The sequence below is a fragment of the Taurulus bubalis genome (genome assembly GCF_910589615.1).
Source record: "Taurulus bubalis genome assembly, chromosome: 6".
In the NCBI taxonomy this organism is placed as follows: Eukaryota; Metazoa; Chordata; class Actinopteri; order Perciformes; family Cottidae; genus Taurulus; species Taurulus bubalis.
Genome location: NC_136594.1, coordinates 1,151,246 through 1,174,077, shown reverse-complemented (window position 1 = coordinate 1,174,077; position 22,832 = coordinate 1,151,246). Strand labels below are relative to the sequence as shown.

At 41.2% G+C, this 22,832-nt stretch overlaps 3 protein-coding genes across 3 annotated transcripts; 1 reads left to right on the top strand and 2 right to left on the bottom strand.

Annotated features, from left to right (window-relative positions):
- Positions 1-1,072: 1,072 nt before the first annotated feature.
- On the bottom strand, positions 1,073-4,113 carry LOC306738047 (piggyBac transposable element-derived protein 4-like; the record flags this gene model as incomplete). Its single annotated transcript, XM_079219876.1, has 2 exons — positions 1,073-2,492; positions 4,022-4,113. The coding sequence occupies 2 exons, from the start codon at positions 4,111-4,113 to the stop codon at positions 1,073-1,075; spliced, it is 1,512 nt and encodes a 503-aa protein (XP_079076002.1).
- Positions 4,114-4,923: 810 nt separating this feature from the next.
- On the top strand, positions 4,924-11,007 carry LOC306738221 (uncharacterized protein). Its single transcript, XM_079220051.1, has 3 exons — positions 4,924-5,058; positions 7,611-7,869; positions 9,742-11,007. Exons 2-3 carry the CDS (start codon positions 7,612-7,614, stop codon positions 10,402-10,404), a joined length of 921 nt encoding a protein of 306 aa, XP_079076177.1. The 5' UTR covers positions 4,924-5,058; position 7,611; the 3' UTR covers positions 10,405-11,007.
- A 1,988-nt stretch (positions 11,008-12,995) lies between these two features.
- LOC306738045 (G-protein coupled receptor 35) lies at positions 12,996-22,591 on the bottom strand (the record flags this gene model as incomplete). The annotated part of the gene is made up of 4 exons (XM_079219874.1): positions 12,996-13,526; positions 19,167-19,562; positions 20,347-20,389; positions 22,518-22,591. The coding sequence occupies 4 exons, from the start codon at positions 22,589-22,591 to the stop codon at positions 12,996-12,998; spliced, it is 1,044 nt and encodes a 347-aa protein (XP_079076000.1).
- Between the last annotated feature and the right edge of the window lie 241 nt (positions 22,592-22,832).

Genomic DNA, 22,832 nt, shown 5'->3' with positions numbered 1-22,832 from the left:
CAGAACCTGTCAGCTTGTAAATGTGAAGCTTTTCTCTATTGGATCCCATTCATAAAAAGCTTAATACTTGGACAAGTTGAAGTATGAAGAGATAAAGCCATCGTGTCCTTAAAGAGCTGAACATTTTAATAACTGAACGGTTTCTGTAGCTGAAAATATGGAGGAGTAGAGGTCCAAAATACGTACGGAAGAAATAGTGGAAGAAGAATAGTTGGACTGCTGAAGCGTTCCAACTCATACGTCTGCAGGAGAACATGCAGTGTGCTGCTGCAAGTTTCTCTTGACACCGAATAAGAAGGTGTTCCTTTAAGAGCGGAGCTCGTCCTCTACAGCAGCTGGTTGACCGGTTTGACCTCTAAAAACACCATTCTTTAGGCCTCTGCTCAAAAATGGCATACCACTAATAAAAAGAGAGTATTCAAATAGACCATGTGGTTGCAGACATAATGTTGGTGTTAAAATAAAGGGAACACTTGTGAGATTTGACCAGATTTCACTATATAAGTTACTGGTTAAGAATAAATGAAGATGGCAAACAGAAAAAACTAAAAGTTTCAGGTTCGCCTAAAAGAAAAAGGCCGTTTCAGGATGATGATCTCTTTAGAGTGATGCAGTGCAGGTCTAAACTAATCACTGATGCTGGTCAATACATCCCAATACAGAAGATTTGGGGCTTTTTTTGGAAATTCAACCGTCAGACCACACAAATCAAATGAATGTTGAATCCAAATGGAGCAGATTTAAATTTGAGCAAACCGTAAAAAAAACCTGTCAAAACCTGTAAACTATTTACATTATTCTCCATTGTGCCTTTACAATCTGTACACTCCCCAAAAACCTTTAAGGGGAGAAAAAGAAACAGGAGGATCCTTCTATCAGGATGGACAGAAGTACAATAGATGTCACGTGACCAGAAGTACAAAAGCCCTCCAGCATCTCATTGGCCAACTGCTCCTGAAGGCCTTGTGGGCGAAGGTCTTGGTCTGGGTGGAGTATTGGAGTGGGTGGGGGTCTTGGTGCAGGTGGGGGTATTGGTGCGGGTGGGGGTCTTGGTGTGGGTGGGGTGCCTCCATCAGGAAGTCAGTCCCTCGTGCCACAGCAGGAAGCAGTTCTTTTTGGAGGTGAAGCACAGAGGAACCTGACACTTCCTGCAATACATGGAGGTCTTCATTCTCATGAGTCCAGCACCCTGGCACCTCTTGCAATACTTCCGGACAATCGCTTCCTCACAGTCGAAGAACATGGGCATGCATATGGTGTGGGGTGGCGGGCGAGGCCGCGGGTCGGATAGCGAGCCCTCAGCAGACTCCAGCATCTCCATGGCCAGCTGCTCCCTGAAGGCCTTGTGGGTGAGGGTCTTGGTGTCCGTCCTCAGCTTGCTCAGCTCCTTGTGCAAGAGAAAACTGTTGACCACGGCGATGTCCACGAAGTGGTAGAACAAAGTCTTGAACCACTCCGTGGTCTTGTGGTGAACGCTGTAGGTTCCGATCAGTGCAGCGGACAAATCCACGCCCCCCATGTTAGGGTTGTAGTCCACGATGCTGTCCGGAACCGGGACGGCCTTGCTCTGCCACTTCCCAGCCGCCTTCACCTTCCTCTTCACCGTCTGTCCGCTGTAGGCCTGATGCACCGTGGAGCACATGAAGACCTCCCTCAGGTCCTTCCACTTGACGAAGAGGAGCTCGCCTCTCCGGAGCCAGCGCATGTCCCCCCTCTCGGGCTTCCTGGGCAGGTCGTTGGTCCTGGTCTTTGGGAAGCCGGGTACATTTCCCCTCAGGGTCCCACAGCAGCCCATGTTCTTCTTGGACAGATCGGCGAAGAGAGCCGGGCTCGAGTAGGAACTGTGTGTGTACAACACGTAGCCGTCCCCGAGGAGAGGAAACGGCAAAAGGTCCATCACCGCCGAGGAACGGCGACCTGTGGAGGACTCGCTTCTGCCCGAGGAGACAGAGAAGTTCCAGGTGTAGCCGGTAGACGAGTCCGCCAGCACCAGCAGCTTGTAGCCCCGCTTTGTGGGCGTGTCCAGGTCCCGCTTCATGTTGCGGACTTTGCGTCCAACCATCCTCTCGTTTATGGACAGGTTCTGGTGCGGCTGGAAGTTGGCCTTGCAGGCGTCCACCATCTGCGTGTAAAGCGGCTTTATCTGGAACAGCAGGTCGTGCTCAGCCGTGTGCCTCTTCTGCTTGTTCTCCTCGTCCTCTTCCGGGTCGCTGAGGAGAAGGGAGCGCAAGATGGCCTCAAAGCGCCGCCGAGCCATGCGGTCCACGGGGAAGTGGAAGTTGTACGGCCACTCCTTGCTCCAGTAGTCGGACCTGTGGTTCAGCCTCACGAGGCCGCTGAAGATGGTGATGCCGAGGAACGTGTAGAAGTCCTTCATCGTGAGCGCCTCCCACTCGAGCGTCGCCCCGGCCGCCTTTCTTTTGGCGGCGTTGGCGTTCGTGCTGTCGATGATTTGTTGGACCACCGTGTCTGAAAAGAAAAGCCGGAAGAGGCTGATGGGAGTCCACGCTGTGGAGGGGTCACATGTGGGGCCCGGGGGCCGGACCGGCAGGAACCGGAGCGGCGCGGGTTTGATGCTCTCCTCCTCTCGGCCATGCCACCCGCCGTCGTCCTCGTCCTCATCCTCCTCGTTGTTCTCTTGCTCCTCCTCGTCCTCGTTGTTGTTCTCTTCCTCGTCCTCCTCGTCCTCCTCCTCCTCCTCGGCCTCCTCCTCGTTGTTGTCTTCTTCTTCTTCCTCCTCCGTAGGGGCCAACCGACTGGTTCCACGCTTGGGAGCCGGAGCAGAGGTTTCCAGAGAGGAGCATCCTCTCTTCCGAGTGGTGGGAGGAGTAGCTAACGGCTGGGTATTTCCACGTCCTGGAGCCGTGGGGGGAGGAGCTGCTTTTCCACGTCTTGTCCGTGGGACCTTTGAGGGTCTTGGGCCGCTGGCAAAGTCCTGATCCTTATTACTGTAAACACACAAATTAAACATGCTGTTAACACGCTATACACAAGTTGTATGAAACGGAGCGCCTCACAGGGACCCTTACTACTGAACATGACAAAAGAAGGAGTGGCTTGTCCCTCACAGGGACCCTTACTACTGAACATGACAAAAGAAGGAGGGGCTTGTCCCTCACAGGGACCCTTACTACTGAACATGACAAAAGAAGGAGGGGCTTGTCCCTCACAGGGACCCTTACTACTGAACATGACAAAAGAAGGAGTGGCTTGTCCCTCACAGGGACCCTTACTACTGAACATGACAAAAGAAGGAGGGGCTTGTCCCTCACAGGGACCCTTACTACTGAACATGACAAAAGAAGGAGTGGCTTGTCCCTCACAGGGACCCTTACTACTGAACATGACAAAAGAAGGAGTGGCTTGTCCCTCACAGGGACCCTTACTACTGAACAGACTGTTTATGTTGTTCCTGATAAAATCAAATGGGCCTGTTATATTTGACATTGTTCTGATCACATTACTTTAAAACAATAAAAAGCGTCTAGCAGTCACAGCACTGTCTGACCAGTATTGGAGTCTCTGCATGGCAAAGCAGGACTGGAGTTACTTAGTTTTTTGGCGGGCGTTTCGAGATCCTGTAATCTCATTGGTCCTCAGACTAGTCTAGATGACACATGCGGAAGTAGACGGTCATTTACATACCAGGCTTGTTATGGTGCGAGTAAGATTCAGCTCACAGTCGGTCATCTTTGGACTGAATGCTTCATAACACGTCAATGCTTCTGTTTATTGTGATTATTATTCATGCCTTCACCTAAACACCACTCAGTGATCTGGTTCTCAAACTGTAGTACATGTACACATAAAATACACGTGGTAAAAGCTCACTGAGCTGGGGACACACCCCTCTATACACACACACACACACACACACACACACACACACACACACACACACACACACACACACACACACACACACACACTAAACAATAACCACAGAAAGCTGCTCGACAGACAGAAGCCTCGACACCAATACATCATTAATAGATCAATACAACGTTCATGGGACTCGAACCTTTCCTCCTCGCGCTGCATCTCCTCCTCTTCCTCCTCTTCCTCCTCCTGGGTTAATGGAGGGGTCGGCTTCTTTGGTCTTGGCTTCGGCATCTTTCTCTCCAAGAGTCCAACGAAGTGAACAACAGCAGAAGTAACACAAAGTGGTAAACAACAACAAAGTCACGCGCTGCTGTGTCTCCTCTAATGGAGGATTCTCCCGCCAGCAGCTCGTGAACTCACGTGATACCAGGGGAACCTCCTTTGAATCCTTGGAGCCAATAGGATGGAGTTAACCGCCAAAATGAGACTGGCAGCCCTGTTAGCCAATCAGAACCAGCAAGGCACCGCCCTGTGTGAAGCGCAGGCTGTGATTGGCTGCTATGGTAGCCCCGCCCCCTGGTCCAACCCGCCCCTAGAAACTCTGATCCCTCAGGACGATGTGTGACGTCATGTCAAATAATCTTACTTGTTTCTGTCCAAAAATGAAAATGTTTGATGAATATATGTATAAACATTTTAATATACATAAATATATAAAAGTGATGTAACAAGTTATACATATATTACAGTATAAGTTATATATACGTTGTATATATATATATATATATATATATATATATATATATATATATATATATATATATATATATATAAATAAATAAAAGTGATACAACAACTTACATCTATTATAGAATATAATATATATATAGTTGTATAATAGGTTATACATATTACAGTATAAGTTATCTATGTATTATATAACAGTATTATTTTATAATTAATTATTTCTACCTGCATTCTCATGTTTCTGAGTAGATATAACATCCCAGGCTGAACACGTGACCTCTTTGTTTACCTTTTGAAAGTCTCCACGCTGGCTGTCCCGTCACATCGCAATGCATTGTGGGTAATGTGGAAAGGCGGAAGTGTCGTAGGAGTCCTGCTCGCTGTTGGCGCTTCTTGATTCTTCTTCTACGCCCCGAAAGAAGCGGACAGCAGGTCGGTCGCGTGCCTCCTCCGTGACTTCCCGCTGTTCGCCAGGTGTTCTGTGAGCAGGTAGGTCTGCTCTGCTTGAGCGAACGGGCGCAGGCGCAGTGGGTGCGCCAGATGCCATTACACAAACTGCGGTTTACGGTAGAATCGTGTTTTCCCGGTAATGATGAGTCACGTGAACGTGAGTCACGTGACTCACGTTCACGTGACTCATCATTACCGGACACTCATCATTACTGCAGATAATCGGCTCACGTGTCATTTTCAAAGTAGCCTCGTATTTTAAAACTATGTGACTTTTGTTTAAGTTGATATCACGTGATAGGGATAGTCATGTGGTGATGACGTCACAAGTACTGTGCGCATACAGGGAGTTTAGGCTGGTTAGAGAGCAGCGTCATCATCAGGGGGCGGAGCCAAAACTGCCTTCAAATATTACACCGGAAGTCACAAACAGTCACTTCCTGTTAGTTATGTCTGCTACTTGTAGTTTACAAACCTCGTTCTGATTTATTCACAAGTGTTTTTATAAATATAGCTTAGCCCCTTTAGCATAGGAAACACTGGACCTTCCTTTACCAAAGGAAAGGAGCTTCAATGCTGCCTAGCTTAGCTCCTTTAGCATAGGAAACACTGGACCTTCCTTTACCAAAGGAAAGGAGATAATGCCGACCCACAATTCCTTGCGGCGGCAACATTTAAAGTGACGTATCATTCAGGCATTCATTTTTATTATAATAAATATAATAGATGCATATGGTAAACAACCACCAGGTATAGAACAAGTGTATATTACAAAATAAAAGCCTGATTTGTATATATTAGTGTATATTACAAAATAAAAGTCTAATTTGTATATTTTACAAAATAAAAGCCTTATCTGTATATATTAAGTGTATATTACAAAATAAAAGCCTTATCTGTATATATTAAGTGTATATTACAAAATAAAAGTATAATTTGAATATACTAAGTGTATATTCCAAAATAAGTGTAATTTGTATATATTTAGTGTATATTACAGAATAAAAGTGTAATCTGTATATATGAAGTGTATATTACAAAATAAAAGTAGAATTTGTGTATATATATATATATATATATATATATATACCAATTCTACTTTTATTTTGTAATATACACTTATATATACAAATTCTACTTTTATTTTGTAATATACACTTAATATATACAGATTACTTTTATTCTGTAATATACACTACGTCACTTTTGTATATATGAAGTGTATATTACAGAATAAAAGCCTAATCTGTATATATTACAGAATAAAAGACTAATCTGTATATATGAAGTTTATATTACAGAATAAAAGCCTAATCTGTATATATTACAGAATAAAAGCCTAATCTGTATATATGAAGTTTATATTACAGAATGAAAGCCTAATCTGTATATATTACAGAATAAAAGCCTAATCTGTATATATGAAGTTTATATTACAGAATGAAAGCCTAATCTGTATATATTACAGAATAAAAGCCTAATCTGTATATATGAAGTTTATATTACAGAATGAAAGCCTAATCTGTATATATTACAGAATAAAAGGCTAATCTGTATATATGACGTGTATATTACAGAATAAAAGCCTAATCTGTATATATTAAGTGTATATTACAAAATAAAAGTAGAATTTGTATATATATATTTATATATATATTAAGTGTATATTACAGAATAAAAGACTAATCTGTATATATTAAGTGTATATTACAAAATAAAAGTAGAATTTGTATATATATATATTTATATATATATTAAGTGTATATTACAGAATAAAAGCCTAATCTGTATATATTTAGTGTATATTACAAAATAAAAGCCTAATATGTGTATATTACAGAATAAAAGACTAATCTGTATATATGAAGTGTATATTACAGAATAAAAGCCTAATCTGTATATATTACAGAATAAAAGCCTAATCTGTATATATTTAGTGTATATTACAAAATAAAAGCCTAATCTGTATATATTTAGTGTATATTACAAAATAAAAGCCTAATCTGTATATATTACAGAATAAAAGGCTAATCTGTATATATGAAGTGTATATTACAGAATAAAAGCCTAATCTGTATATATTACAGAATAAAAGCCTAATCTGTATATATGAAGTGTATATTACAGAATAAAAGCCTAATCTGTATATATGAAGTGTATATTACAGAATAAAAGCCTAATCTGTATATATGAAGTGTATATTACAGAATAAAAGCCTAATCTGTATATATGAAGTGCATATTACAGAATAAAAGCCTAATCTGTATACATTACAGAATAAAAGACTAATCTGTATATATGAAGTGTATATTACAGAATAAAAGCCTAATCTGTATATATTACAGAATAAAAGCCTAATCTGTATATATGAAGTGCATATTACAGAATAAAATCTGTATATATGAAGTGTATATTACAGAATAAAAGCCTAATCTGTATATATTAGGTGTATATTACAGAATAAAAGTCTAATCTGTATATATTAGGTGTATATTACAGAATAAAAGTCTAATCTGTATATATTAGGTGTATATTACAGAATAAAAGCGTAGCTCTTGCTTAACGGATGAACCCCTCGTCCCGTCCTCCAGGATGTCCTCCGCCCGGCATGTGGTCTGGCGGTCCGGGGGTCTGGTGGCCTACCTGCACCCGCGGCCCTGGACCCCCGGCTCCGTGGTGCTGGAGCGCAGCGCCCCCTGCGGGCCGGGCGGCAGCGTGTTCCAGCTGGAGGAGCCGGAGTTCCTGTCCTGGCTGCTGGCGGCCCGAGCCGTGGCCGCGCTGCTGTGCGAGCGGCTCGGGGTCCGCAGGTGCGCGCTGGTCAGCCGGCCTCACGGGGACCGGCCCGCCCAGGTGAGGGTCCACACAGGAGTCAGGACGACGGGGGAGCCCGCTGGACTCAATTCATGCGTTTTTAACCGTATAAGCGCCTATTCTCGGACAACAGTTTATTTTAAACGTTTCCTTAACTTTCTCCGCAACCACAGGGTTGATTAACTCCTTTTACATTGCCACAATACCGTAGCCCTGTGAGAAGAGACCTACGGTGAGTAAAGTAACCGCTAAGTTTAAGTAATTACGTAAACTCCGGAAAGGCCGTCGCGACCGTAACATTTCACCAAACCCTTCATAAGTACCACTTACAGCGTTGGTTTCCCCTGACAGACACATCCCGTAACCCTGCGGCCTTCTGGGAGTTTAACGAAGCAACAGTCCTTATAACCCTGCTAGTGCCTGTAGAGTCACTCAGCGGCCAGAGTTTTATTTTGTATTGCTTTGAAGACTAGATATGATGATAAGATATACTTTTCATTATCCTGAAGGAAATTCCTCTGCAGAGTTTGATCAAATATTAAAACAGAAGAATAAGTTAAAAGAATAAATACAAACGTGTATGAATGATATAGTAATATATTTTAGTTGTATAAAAAGTAATACGATAAATGTTGGAAAAGAAAATATTGGCAACCTAAGAGTAAGAAGTGTATAATATAATATAATATACAGCATAGAAACTGAAATAGAAAAGTGATTGAGAGTAATAATGATATTAAAACATACAGTTGATTATTGAGAGGAGGGATTATAATCATCTGTAATCTCGTGTTCATAAACTACTTTATTACCTTCAAACGAACCCTCAGGCAGAGCACTGCTCCTGAACCAGGGAGGGAACAATGCAGGGAAGAATTTCCCCAAGGGGATTCATAAAGGATCATTTCTTTCTTCTTCTGTTGAGAAACAAGTCAAGTATTAAATGTGTTGTAAAGAAACTACGGCTGAATATCCTGTAAAATATCTGATTTGATATTTACCACCTGGAGATGTTTAACACTTCCTGTTTCTAAAGCGTCTAAGTCCTTCTTTTGGTAGAATCCTCAGACGTGTACATAATGTTTTATTTATTAATATTTGTGACCGTCAGGTCTACAAAAGCCTTCGAGGTGAAGTCACACATTTCCTAAAAACACATTATGATGTTTATTGTTTATAGACAGGGTTCTTAGTCATGGAGAACCTGGAACAGTCATGAGTTTAAAATGTTATTTCCAGGCCTGGAAAAGTCCTGGAAAAAAATAAAACCCCAAAGGTTTAGTAAAAGTCATGTAAATGTGTTATATTCATGTGTTCATGTAAATGTGTTATATTCATGTGTTCATGTCGTTCATTTACGCTGAGTTTGAAATAATGAATATGCTTTTAAAAGAAAGACTCAAAATATAAGCAGGCATACATACAGGCATCTATATAAATGTTTATTCTTTTAATCAAACTATTGTCTCATTCATTTGAGTCATTTAAGGTTTACTGTATGCTTTGTATTCTCATTGTTAGTTTAAATACTACATTTACTCACTTTTTACTGTTTACACCCAGACTTCACTAAATGTTTGTATTGGAAGTTGGGTCAAAAGTCACGAAAATTTGGTCAAAAGTCATGGAATTTGGTTAAAAGTCATGAAGTGGTTAATAGTCGCGTCAGCCCCCTGGTGTAAGGTGTGATCTGGTGTAATGTGTGATCTGGTGTAAGGTGTGATCTGGTGTAAGGTGTGATCTGGTGTAAGGTGTGATCTGGTGTAAGGTGTGATCTGGTGTAAGGTGTGATCTGGTGTAAGGTGTGATCTGGTGTAAGGTGTGATCTGGTGTAAGGTGTGATCTGGTGTAAGGTGTGATCTGGTGTAATGTGTGATCTGGTGTAAGGTGTGATCTGTTGTGTGCGTTCAGATCAGCGTCCTCCCTCTTCACGGTCTGGATGCGGAGTGGCGCCCCCACCTGGCGGGAGAGGAGGAGCACAACGCCCGCGACCCGGGCTACTGCACCTCCAGGACCGCCCCGCGGTGGAGCGACGCCCGCCTCGCCGAGGTCCAGACCCGGATCCGGGCCGCGCTGCCGCTGCCCGCCGCCCCGCCCGACCTCACCTTCCTGGGGCCCGACCCGGCCGACCCGGGCCTGTTCCCGCGCATCGTCCGCGGGGAGGAGCGGCAGTGGCGGGTGTGGGAGGACGAGGGCCACGTGGCCTTCCTCACCCCCTTCCCCAACTCGCCCGGCTTCACCGTGCTCGTGCCGCGCCGGCCTCTGACCTCGGACGTGTTCCGGCTGCCGCGGGGCGACTACGAGGCGCTGGCGCTGGCCACCCGGCAGGCGGCGCGGCTCCTGGAGGAGGGCCTGGGCTCCTGGGGCACCGGGCTGATCTTCGAGGGCTTCGAGGTGGACTACGCTCACGCCAAGCTGATCCCTCTGTTCCCGCCCTCGCCGGGAGGAGACGCCCCGCGGCCGCCGGCGCCCCGCTTCCACCCCACGTACCCCGGCTACGTGACCTCGGAGGACGGACCCGAAGCCAGCCGGGAGAGCCTGGAGGCGCTGCACCTCGAAATGACTCGGGGGTAAGGCGCTTGTGTCCGCTGGCATGGGATCAAGTTTCCCAAATGTGCCTCATTCCTGATGAAGAGAGATGATGTCATCATCATTCCTGATGAAGAGAGATGATGTCATCATCATTCCTGATAAAGAGAGATGATGTCATCATCATTCCTGATGAAGAGAGATGATGTCATCATCATTCCTGATGAAGAGAGATGATGTCATCATCATTCCTGATGAAGAGAGATGATGTCATCATCATTCCTGATGAAGAGAGATGATGTCATCATCATTCCTGATGAAGAGAGATGACGTCATCATCATTCCTGATGAAGAGAGATGATGTCATCATCATTCCTGATGAAGAGAGATGATGTCATCATTAGACCAGGCTGGAGTTGTTCAGTGTGATTCAGTGCTTTAGAGGCTATGAAGCGTTATAAGCTGATGTGTGAGTCCCTGTGTCCTCAGAAACAAGTGATTCTTTACATTCATTCAGAAATGTAACAAATAATGTATACAAATAGTTTGTTTATTTGAAATAAGTCATTTTCCGCCTTGAGATTCAGTTTACGATCAAAATGTGACGTATTTGTAACAACGATTTTTTAAATTTGAATAAATAAAGTATTCAGCCACATGGTTTACTTTGTCATTGAGACTTCAAGTGTTGATTGAAAAAGGAAATGTTCATGTTGAAAAATGTTATTTTATGTGTAGTGTAATACTTAACGCTGGATCGTTGACTATTAGTCTCATGTTTAATCTAAAAACATATCTTGTGGTTGATAATAATACATATTATGTATAACACATATCTAAACCAGTAGTAATGTATTTAACAGCTACACACACATTTCTATCAATATATATTTATATGTATAAATCCAACCGTGATCTGTAAACTACAAGTAGCCTACAGATCAGAACTAACAGGAAGTCCTTTGTTCTGTGACTTCCTGTGTTCACTTTGAAAACTGTCTGACTTGTTGGCTCCGCCCCCTGGTGATGGCTCCGCCCCCTGGTGATGGCTCCGCCCCCTGATGATGATGCTGTTCGTCTGCGTTCCAGGTGGGAAGCAGCTCTTTGAACAACTTCCACTTCCCCGTGGAGCTTTTACTGTATAATTTCAGATTTTTAAAAATATCTTTTCAGATTTTCAAATTCTTAAGCTTTTTATGAAAAATAATGGCATCCAATGGAGAACATCTTCAAATCTGCTTAAACTTTAAAAGCTTAAATGTTTGCCATACTTTTAGCAACAGACAACATTTCAACTTTAAGATGTTGACAACACCTTCAACTATTACTGTATGATTCAGCTTTTTGATCTTTAATAGTTGTTGAACTGTCACTGTTTTCAATTTTTGCTTTTTTCTGACCTTTTCTGACTTTACAATGAGTGTGTCATCACTAGAGTCCAGAGAAGCTTCAGGATCTTGAGTAAAACATATTTGTCTTTTGCCATTCACTCCACAATGTTCACTCTTCAGGCATAATTTATACATATAAACGTAGGAAATCTTGTCTTTTGTCGTAAACTTGGGTCGATTGAATCCACAGATTCACACATTTGGCTGAAGCCGCCTGATTGTGAGAGGAAGTCCACCTCTCCTCCAGGAAGCCTCTTGTTAAATCTGCCTCCAAAAAGTTCTCCACAGACAATCGCACCTGATTTCTAAATCGCTCTTAGAGACACATGTTGTACACGACAGACCCACCAGTCACAGAATATGTTCATCAAGTCATCCTCCCTCTCAATATGTGAGCAACTGCAGGCTTGTGGGGCGAGGAAGACAAGTTCATTTAATGCTTGCATGATGTTAGCTTTTATTCAAAATGGCTGTGTGTGTGTGTGTGTGTGTGTGTGTGTGTGTGTGTGTCTATGCACACATGTAATTACGGTCGCATGCACGTGTGCGTGTCTTTAAATACAGACATGAGGATAACAGCTCCATTGTCCACGCTCACATTATTATCTCCACAAAAAGAAGAAGCACATCAGCGCGTTCGGCTGCGTCTTTCCTCTCTGTTTGTTGAACTATTTTGGTGATCTGACCATGTTTTTGCCTCTGAAGCCGGTTTACGATGGTTTTGTAGACAATCCACTCCCAGTCTTAAGATCTTGTCTGCCCAATCACCATGGTAACCAGTGACCTGTGTCTATGAAGCGATAGCTAATCTTAAATTCAATTAAAACATGTTTTGAAGAAACAAATGAATTCACATTTGGATAAGTTTAAATGTCATGTATAATATAAATAAATACCATGAATCCCATTAGAGGCAAAGGCTGACACTGCAGATACTTTTTATTTAGAATAAACTTAATTACAATTATCCAAATAAAAACAGTGTTCAATAACAAATGAGTAAGTAAAGTTAGCTTTAGCTATGCTACCAGCTAGCATTCGCCTGATGCATCGGCTCTATCGGCTCTAGTTTCTGCAGTTTCGTTTGTTTTCAGCTCCGTTTACGACTGAATGTGCTGCTTTCACAGACATTATACATTTGAGGCATAATCTTTAGGACAAAACATTTCAGAAAGTACATTCCGTGGTTTGTGGGGCACGTTGGTCCAGTCATCCAGGAAGTTCCTTCAGCGACCGGAGGCTCGGTCACACCTTGACGTCGACCTTCTTCTCGGACGGACGCCGTCCGCAGCATCCGCCGCCCGCGCGGCCCGTCTTGGTGATGAAGAGGAGCGGCTCCACGATGCAGCTCAGGTCCATGATGGAGAACGCGCTGATGCTGATCTGGCAGCGGAACGCCACGAACGTGTAGTACGACGCGAAGGGCATGAGGGCCACGGGCGGCAGGTAGTTGGACACGACGATGCCCAGGACGATCAGCACCATGCGGAGGGCCTTCTTCTTCACCGGGTGCATCGCCTCCTTCCCCGCCACCGAGCGCCTGAGCACCCAGACCACGGAGACGTTGCAGAAGACCATGACCGCGAAGGCGAACAGGATGGCGCCGCTGAAGACCTCGTTGACGCTCATGACTCCCAGGATGCTCTTGGTGAGGCCGTACGGCAGGACGAGGCCCCACACCGCCACGGAAACGCCGACGCGGATCTTATTGTCCCGGATGCCGGTGAACAGCATCGGGTGGACCACGGCCACGTAGCGGTCCAGGCAGATGCACACCTGCAGCGGGTCGCAGAACATGTGTGTTCATGGCACGTCAGACCTCAAGGGACTGCAGTAGTAGTAGTAGTAGTAAAGTACAGTAGTAGTAGTAGTAGTAGTAGTAAAGTACAGTAGTAGTAGTAGTAGTAGTAGTAAAGTACAGTAGTAGTAGTAGTAGTAGTAGTAAAGTACAGTAGTAGTAGTAGTAGTAGTAAAGTACAGTAGTAGTAAAGTACAGTAGTAGTAGTAGTAGTAAAGTACAGTAGTAGTAGTAGTAGTAGTAAAGTACAGTAGTAGTAAAGTACAGTAGTAGTAGTAGTAGTAAAGTACAGTAGTAGTAGTAGTAAAGTACAGTAGTAGTAGTAGTAGTAAAGTACAGTAGTAGTAAAGTACAGTAGTAGTAGTAGTAAAGTACAGTAGTAGTAGTAGTAGTAGTAGTAAAGTACAGTAGTAGTAAAGTACAGTAGTAGTAGTAGTAGTAAAGTACAGTAGTAGTAGTAGTAGTAGTAAAGTACAGTAGTAGTAAAGTACAGTAGTAGTAGTAGTAGTAAAGTACAGTAGTAGTAGTAGTAAAGTACAGTAGTAGTAGTAGTAGTAAAGTACAGTAGTAGTAAAGTACAGTAGTAGTAGTAGTAAAGTACAGTAGTAGTAGTAGTAGTAGTAGTAAAGTACAGTAGTAGTAGTAGTAGTAAAGTACAGTAGTAGTAGTAGTAGTAGTAAAGTACAGTAGTAGTAAAGTACAGTAGTAGTAGTAGTAAAGTACAGTAGTAGTAGTAGTAGTAAAGTACAGTAGTAGTAGTAGTAGTAAAGTACAGTAGTAGTAGTAGTAGTAAAGTACAGTAGTAGTAAAGTACAGTAGTAGTAGTAGTAGTAAAGTACAGTAGTAGTAGTAGTAGTAGTAAAGTACAGTAGTAGTAGTAGTAGTAAAGTACAGTAGTAGTAGTAGTAGTAAAGTACAGTAGTAGTAAAGTACAGTAGTAGTAGTAGTAGTAAAGTACAGTAGTAGTAAAGTACAGTAGTAGTAGTAGTAGTAAAGTACAGTAGTAGTAGTAGTAGTAAAGTACAGTAGTAGTAAAGTACAGTAGTAGTAGTAGTAGTAAAGTACAGTAGTAGTAAAGTACAGTAGTAGTAGTAGTAGTAAAGTACAGTAGTAGTAGTAGTAGTAAAGTACAGTAGTAGTAGTAGTAGTAAAGTACAGTAGTAGTAAAGTACAGTAGTAGTAGTAGTAGTAAAGTACAGTAGTAGTAGTAGTAGTAAAGTACAGTAGTAGTAGTAGTAGTAAAGTACAGTAGTAGTAAAGTACAGTAGTAGTAGTAGTAGTAAAGTACAGTAGTAGTAGTAGTAGTAAAGTACAGTAGTAGTAGTAGTAGTAGTAAAGTACAGTAGTAGTAAAGTACAGTAGTAGTAGTAGTAGTAAAGTACAGTAGTAGTAAAGTACAGTAGTAGTAGTAGTAGTAAAGTACAGTAGTAGTAGTAAAGTACAGTAGTAGTAGTAAAGTACAGTAGTAGTAAAGTACAGTAGTAGTAGTAGTAGTAAAGTACAGTAGTAGTAAAGTACAGTAGTAGTAGTAGTAGTAAAGTACAGTAGTAGTAGTAGTAGTAGTAAAGTACAGTAGTAGTAAAGTACAGTAGTAGTAAAGTACAGTAGTAGTAGTAGTAGTAAAGTACAGTAGTAGTAAAGTACAGTAGTAGTAGTAGTAGTAAAGTACAGTAGTAGTAAAGTACAGTAGTAGTAAAGTACAGTAGTAGTAAAGTACAGTAGTAGTAGTAGTAGTAAAGTACAGTAGTAGTAAAGTACAGTAGTAGTAAAGTACAGTAGTAGTAGTAGTAGTAAAGTACAGTAGTAGTAGTAGTAGTAAAGTACAGTAGTAGTAAAGTACAGTAGTAGTAGTAGTAGTAAAGTACAGTAGTAGTAGTAGTAGTAAAGTACAGTAGTAGTAGTAGTAGTAGTAAAGTACAGTAGTAGTAAAGTACAGTAGTAGTAGTAAAGTACAGTAGTAGTAAAGTACAGTAGTAGTAGTAGTAGTAGTAGTAAAGTACAGTAGTAGTAGTAGTAGTAGTAAAGTACAGTAGTAGTAAAGTACAGTAGTAGTAGTAGTAGTAAAGTACAGTAGTAGTAGTAGTAAAGTACAGTAGTAGTAGTAGTAGTAAAGTACAGTAGTAGTAAAGTACAGTAGTAGTAGTAGTAAAGTACAGTAGTAGTAGTAGTAGTAGTAAAGTACAGTAGTAGTAGTAGTAGTAAAGTACAGTAGTAGTAGTAGTAGTAAAGTACAGTAGTAGTAGTAGTAGTAAAGTACAGTAGTAGTAAAGTACAGTAGTAGTAGTAGTAGTAAAGTACAGTAGTAGTAAAGTACAGTAGTAGTAGTAGTAGTAAAGTACAGTAGTAGTAGTAGTAGTAAAGTACAGTAGTAGTAAAGTACAGTAGTAGTAGTAGTAGTAAAGTACAGTAGTAGTAAAGTACAGTAGTAGTAGTAGTAGTAAAGTACAGTAGTAGTAGTAGTAGTAGTAAAGTACAGTAGTAGTAAAGTACAGTAGTAGTAGTAGTAGTAAAGTACAGTAGTAGTAGTAGTAGTAAAGTACAGTAGTAGTAGTAGTAGTAAAGTACAGTAGTAGTAGTAGTAGTAGTAAAGTACAGTAGTAGTAAAGTACAGTAGTAGTAGTAGTAGTAAAGTACAGTAGTAGTAAAGTACAGTAGTAGTAGTAGTAGTAAAGTACAGTAGTAGTAGTAAAGTACAGTAGTAGTAGTAAAGTACAGTAGTAGTAAAGTACAGTAGTAGTAGTAGTAGTAAAGTACAGTAGTAGTAAAGTACAGTAGTAGTAGTAGTAAAGTACAGTAGTAGTAGTAGTAGTAGTAAAGTACAGTAGTAGTAGTAGTAGTAAAGTACAGTAGTAGTAGTAGTAGTAAAGTACAGTAGTAGTAGTAGTAGTAAAGTACAGTAGTAGTAAAGTACAGTAGTAGTAGTAGTAGTAAAGTACAGTAGTAGTAAAGTACAGTAGTAGTAGTAGTAGTAAAGTACAGTAGTAGTAGTAGTAGTAAAGTACAGTAGTAGTAGTAGTAGTAAAGTACAGTAGTAGTAGTAGTAGTAAAGTACAGTAGTAGTAAAGTACAGTAGTAGTAGTAGTAGTAAAGTACAGTAGTAGTAGTAGTAGTAGTAAAGTACAGTAGTAGTAGTAGTAGTAAAGTACAGTAGTAGTAAAGTACAGTAGTAGTAGTAGTAGTAAAGTACAGTAGTAGTAAAGTACAGTAGTAGTAGTAGTAGTAAAGTACAGTAGTAGTAGTAGTAGTAAAGTACAGTAGTAGTAGTAGTAGTAAAGTACAGTAGTAGTAAAGTACAGTAGTAGTAGTAGTAGTAAAGTACAGTAGTAGTAGTAGTAGTAAAGTACAGTAGTAGTAGTAGTAGTAGTAAAGTACAGTAGTAGTAAAGTACAGTAGTAGTAGTAGTAGTAAAGTACAGTAGTAGTAAAGTACAGTAGTAGTAGTAGTAGTAAAGTACAGTAGTAGTAGTAAAGTACAGTAGTAGTAGTAAAGTACAGTAGTAGTAAAGTACAGTAGTAGTAGTAGTAGTAAAGTACAGTAGTAGTAAAGTACAGTAGTAGTAGTAGTAGTAAAGTACAGTAGTAGTAGTAGTAGTAGTAAAGTACAGTAGTAGTAAAGTACAGTAGTAGTAGTAGTAGTAGTAAAGTACAGTAGTAGTAAAGTACAGTAGTAGTAGTAGTAGTAAAGTACAGTAGTAGTAGTAGTAGTAGTAAAGTACAGTAGTAGTAAAGTACAGTAGTAGTAAAGTACAGTAGTAGTAGTAGTAGTAAAGTACAGTAGTAGTAAAGTACAGTAGTAGTAGTAGTAGTAAAGTACAGTAGTAGTAAAGTACAGTAGTAGTAAAGTACAGTAGTAGTAAAGTACAGTAGTAGTAGTAGTAGTAGTAAAGTACAGTAGTAGTAAAGTACAGTAGTAGTAGTAGTAGTAAAGTACAGTAGTAGTAGTAGTAGTAGTAAAGTACAGTAGTAGTAAAGTACAGTAGTAGTAAAGTACAGTAGTAGTAGTAGTAGTAAAGTACAGTAGTAGTAAAGTACAGTAGTAGTAGTAGTAGTAAAGTACAGTAGTAGTAAAGTACAGTAGTAGTAAAGTACAGTAGTAGTAAAGTACAGTAGTAGTAAAGTACAGTAGTAGTAGTAGTAGTAGTAAAGTACAGTAGTAGTAAAGTACAGTAGTAGTAGTAGTAGTAAAGTACAGTAGTAGTAGTAGTAGTAGTAAAGTACAGTAGTAGTAAAGTACAGTAGTAGTAAAGTACAGTAGTAGTAGTAGTAGTAAAGTACAGTAGTAGTAAAGTACAGTAGTAGTAGTAGTAGTAAAGTACAGTAGTAGTAAAGTACAGTAGTAGTAAAGTACAGTAGTAGTAAAGTACAGTAGTAGTAGTAGTAGTAAAGTACAGTAGTAGTAAAGTACAGTAGTAGTAAAGTACAGTAGTAGTAGTAGTAGTAAAGTACAGTAGTAGTAGTAGTAGTAGTAAAGTACAGTAGTAGTAGTAGTAGTAGTAGTAAAGTACAGTAGTAGTAAAGTACAGTAGTAGTAGTAGTAGTAGTAGTAAAGTACAGTAGTAGTAGTAAAGTACAGTAGTAGTAGTAGTAGTAGTAAAGTACAGTAGTAGTAGTAGTAGTAGTAGTAAAGTACAGTAGTAGTAAAGTACAGTAGTAGTAGTAGTAGTAGTAGTAGTAAAGTACAGTAGTAGTAGTAAAGGGAATAAAGGGTAATGCTGCCTTTTAAATCGGTCAGAAATGCTTTTATGAAGTTTATGTCTAAAAATATGAAAAGCATTACATAACAAAATGTAAATAAAGAAACAAAATTGTCACAGCATATACATCCATGAAATTGTATTTGTACAATTATCACGAATAGAGGGCAGCGTCCTCTGTCCTAACCATGTAGAGCATTAATGTCGGCTACACGTTCAGCATCAAATATAAACTATCTGTCATGTATGTATTAGAGCCTGGCAACAGACGAGGAAAAGCTGTTTTTACTGTCATAATAACGTGTACTGTACTGTAAAAAGAAAATCCAAATTTTACGGAAAATAACTACATTTTTACAGTAGGTTTTCTGTTGTTGTTTTTTTATATACAAAACTCTGTAAAATTACAGCCATTATCTGTAAATGAACAACCCAACTGTTAATTTAAGTATTGTGCTAATAATAACAAATTACATTTTTTTCTCTTTTTTATAAAAAAAAAGACTATTATTTATACAGTATTGTTACTGCTTTCTTAAATTACATACAAATTCATGTAGGTTCTTTATTGAAGGTGTTTGATTGAATAAAATATTATTAAAAATTCAGAAAAAAACTGTAAAATAACAGTATTTCTGCACGACTTTAAGTGATATCACTTTATTGAAGCTGTTTGATCGTAATAATACAGGATGACTATGTAAAATAACAGTGTTTCACTGCAAAACCGTTAATGAAAATGTTTGTTAATTCATGGTTTTCGTCCTTTATTTGAATTAAGATCTTTTACCTTAATTTGACGTTTTTTGTTTGGCAGTCAATGGACCCTTTTTTAAAGTTGTAGTTTTTTACAGTGTAGGCTAGAAGTCCTGCATTTGACGTGATCATTGCATCAACCGAGACGGAGGCGCCCGGTGAGACTCACCAGAAAGAGCGGCGCTAAGTCCTTGAGCCCGTAAGCGAACCTCTGAAAGTACCAGATGCGCTGGTCGTCCAGCAGCAGCCGGTTGACCATGTCCACCGGCGTCATGAGGCAGAAGTAGGCGTCCAGCACGGCCAGGTTGAAGAAGAAGATGTCCGAGGTGGAGGCGTCGCTCTTCCTGCTGGCGATCTGCCAGATGACCAGCGCGTTGCAGGGCGCCCCCACGGCCAGGTTGATCACCTTGACCCCGAAGTAGAAAACGAAGGCCCAGCGGGACGCGGCGCACACGGGGAACTGGTACCACGGCGGAGCCCCGCGGGGGCCACTGGGGGCGCTAGAGTTCCCGTAGAGGTCGGCGGCGGCGCTCAGAGTCGCGTTGAACATGGTGGGGAAGAAGGGCTGATGGGAAGAAAGGAAAAGGTTAGTTTAGATCAGGGGTGTCGAACTCATTTTAGTGAAGGGGCCGCATGCTGCCCATGTTGGTAACGCACACATAACCACAATATTATATATGTTTAAATCATTGGTGAAGGGTTTTGGATGGTCTGCCTGGGCTCCTCTGCAGATTCCCTCGCTTTGAGACGCCACTTTCATGACGGGATCATTTTTAACGACTTGCAACACAACGCCTCCTGATGAAGAATACAGTGAAATGTCCAACAACTTCATTCTCCATTTGCAGCTTGTACTGTTACCCTGTAGACCACTGACAGCACGGGTCCAGTCCACTCCACCAGGTCCAGTCCACTATGACTGGGTCCAGTCCACTATGACTGGGTCCAGTCCACTATGACCGGTCCAGTCTTCAACGAGAGCTAACAATGTGATTGTCAGTAGTGTCTGTCATGGTCTCAACTCAAGGAACTCCTCGGTGACGCCAAAGTCTCATCAACACCAGAATGAATTCGGCCAGTTGAGCATCTCTAGTGACGTCAGCGCTCTCATCCATTGCAACTGAAAATACTACAGATGACTTTACTTTATGCTTCTTTTGGCTCCAAATCTGCTGAAAGATCTGGAATCCTCTCCGTCACAGTATTCCTCGTTAGCTAATGTTGGCAAAAGCCTGTCACGGGCCGGATCCGAATGTTTGACCCCCCTGGTTTAGATCATCCGTATTCCATGTGTCTTCATCTGGACCCTTAAGGAGGGCCAATCACAAGACAGCGTCAGAACATCTCACCTCAGTCCACAGCGTCCGGCTCTTCTCCTGCTGCAGAACCGTTCTGCATGTCGCAGCAGAGCCTTATGAACGCGCTCCACGGGGACGAGCCGTCGCTGGGCCGGGCCAAACCGAAGGGACGTCGGCTCTCTCTCCTCAACGCGGGGTCCAAACCCGCTGTGATTGGACCGCAGAGCAAAACAGTGTTTGCTGAGACGTCTGCAGCGATTGGACGGTTGGGAAAGGGTTATTAACGTCCTCCTCGTCTCATTCTCTAGTCTTTGGGTTTTCATGCGGGTCTTTGCCTTCAGGGCTCCCAGAGTTCATAGCAACCTGCAGTGTTGGATGTGATGAACGTGCACGGCGCTTATTCGCAGTCACTGCAACATAAAGACGTCGGTCTCGTAGTTCCCCCGAGCCGCCGGCTTTTCAGCATTGTCCTCGTTTCACGGTAAAAAGGGCAACCTGATCCCCAGTCTGTTCCTCTGGGTCACTTCTACCTCCAGCAGCGCTGCAGCTGAACATCAGCTCTCACTGATGCAACGCAGGCGCTTCAGTAAACAGGTGATGCAAGGGAAGCGTGAGGAGAAATCTAATGCAAGGAGTTACGACTGCAGCCAGACTCTCAGAGTTGAGAGAAAACCCCGTTGGGAATAAAAGCTCACAAGGTCACGACAAGCAGCCACTTGCATCAACAGTGTTTCATAACCGCCTTCATTACACAAACAACCCTCTGAGTCGAACACATGGGGACCTCAGGTGGGAAAGGTATTGGGAACTGTGGGATCCGTTCTTCAGTAGAACTGAAGAGTTGGAGGTCATCCGGGTTCCAACATCACCGTTTATGAACGGTAAAGCGAATGTTTTAAACCCGTTAGTAAACTTATGATTTAAAACTGTACGCTGATGACTTCACAGAAATCACATGTATGACAAGCACTTTGTTAGATTAGATATAACTGTATTGCATCAAGCCAAGTGTATTATATATATATATATATATATATATATATATATATATATATATACATATATATATACATATATATGTATGTTTCATAATAACCAGAAAAAGGAAAAAAAAGTGTTGTTGAGTATTCCTTAGTATTTCCCCCCAAATACAGTAAAATGTGAAAACATGAAAATGTGAGAAAAATAAATAAGTACAGACATTGAACTACAGACATTAAACTACAGACAATGCACTACATACATTGGAATACAGACATTGCACTACAGACATTGAACTACAGACATTGAACTACAGACATTGAACTACAGGCATTGAACTACAGACATTGTACTACAGACATTGCACTACAGACATTGAACTACAGGCATTGAACTACAGACATTGACCTACAGACATTGACCTACAGACATTGAACTACAGACATTGCACTACAGACATTGAACTACAGACATTGAACTACAGACATTGACCTACAGACATTGACCTACAGACATTGACCTACAGACATTGAACTACAGACATTGCACTACAGACATTGAACTACAGGCATTGAACTACAGACATTGTACTACAGACATTGAACTACAGACATTGAAATACAGGCATTGAACTACAGACATTGACCTACAGACATTGAGTGGACGTAGCAGTCCAGGAGACAAAGTGCTTCACGTGAATCCTTTTAGGCTTTGTTAACAAGTAAGTTGTAGAAGTAAACAACAAGAAGCTGATGTTGTAGTTTATTAACAGAACGTTGTAGTTTAACTGGATGTTGTTGTTTATTAACAGGAAGTTGTAGTTTATTTACAGGACGTTGTAGTTTGACTGGATGTTGTTGTTTTTTGACAGGAAGTTGTAGTTTATGTACAGGACGTTGTAGTTAAACTGGATGTTGTTGTTTATTAACAGGAAGTTGTAGTTTATTTACAGGACGTTGTAGTTAAACTGGATGTTGTTGTTTATTAACAGGAAGTTGTAGTTTATTTACAGGAAGTTGTAGTTTATTTACAGGACGTTGTAGTTAAACTGGATGTTGTTGTTTATTAACAGGAAGTTGTAGTTTATTTACAGGACGTTGTAGTTCAAGAGGAAGTTGTAATTTAACTGGATGTTGTTGTTTATTAACAGGATGTTGTAGTTTAACAGGAAGTTGTAGTTTATTAACAGGACGTTGTAGTTCAAGAGGAAGTTGTAGTTTATTTACAGGACTTTGTACTACCTGCACATGAAGGTGTCCTCGAGGCTTAAGTGGACCGTGAAGTTGGCCGTCCTGTTGGCCATCACAGTGGCCATGACGGCTGCAACGTCCTGATCCTCCGGTGGGAAGAAGACACGGTGCGCTACATCAGTATGGTTACGCTACATCAGTATCGTTACGCTACATCAGTATCGTTATGCTACATAAGTATCATTATGCTACATAAGTATCGTTACGCTACATAAGTATCATTACGCTACATCAGTATCGTTACGCTACATAAGTATCGTTACGCTACATACGTATCGTTACGCTACATAAGTATCGTTATGCTAC

Bases quoted from the DNA above. Each gene is read 5' to 3' on its own strand.
- LOC306738221 (XM_079220051.1), top strand. From the start codon at position 7,612: ATGTCCTCCGCCCGGCATGTGGTCTGGCGGTCCGGGGGTCTGGTGGCC. The intron at 7,870-9,741 runs GTGAGGGTCCAC...GTGTGCGTTCAG, and splicing joins ACGGGGACCGGCCCGCCCAG to ATCAGCGTCCTCCCTCTTCA.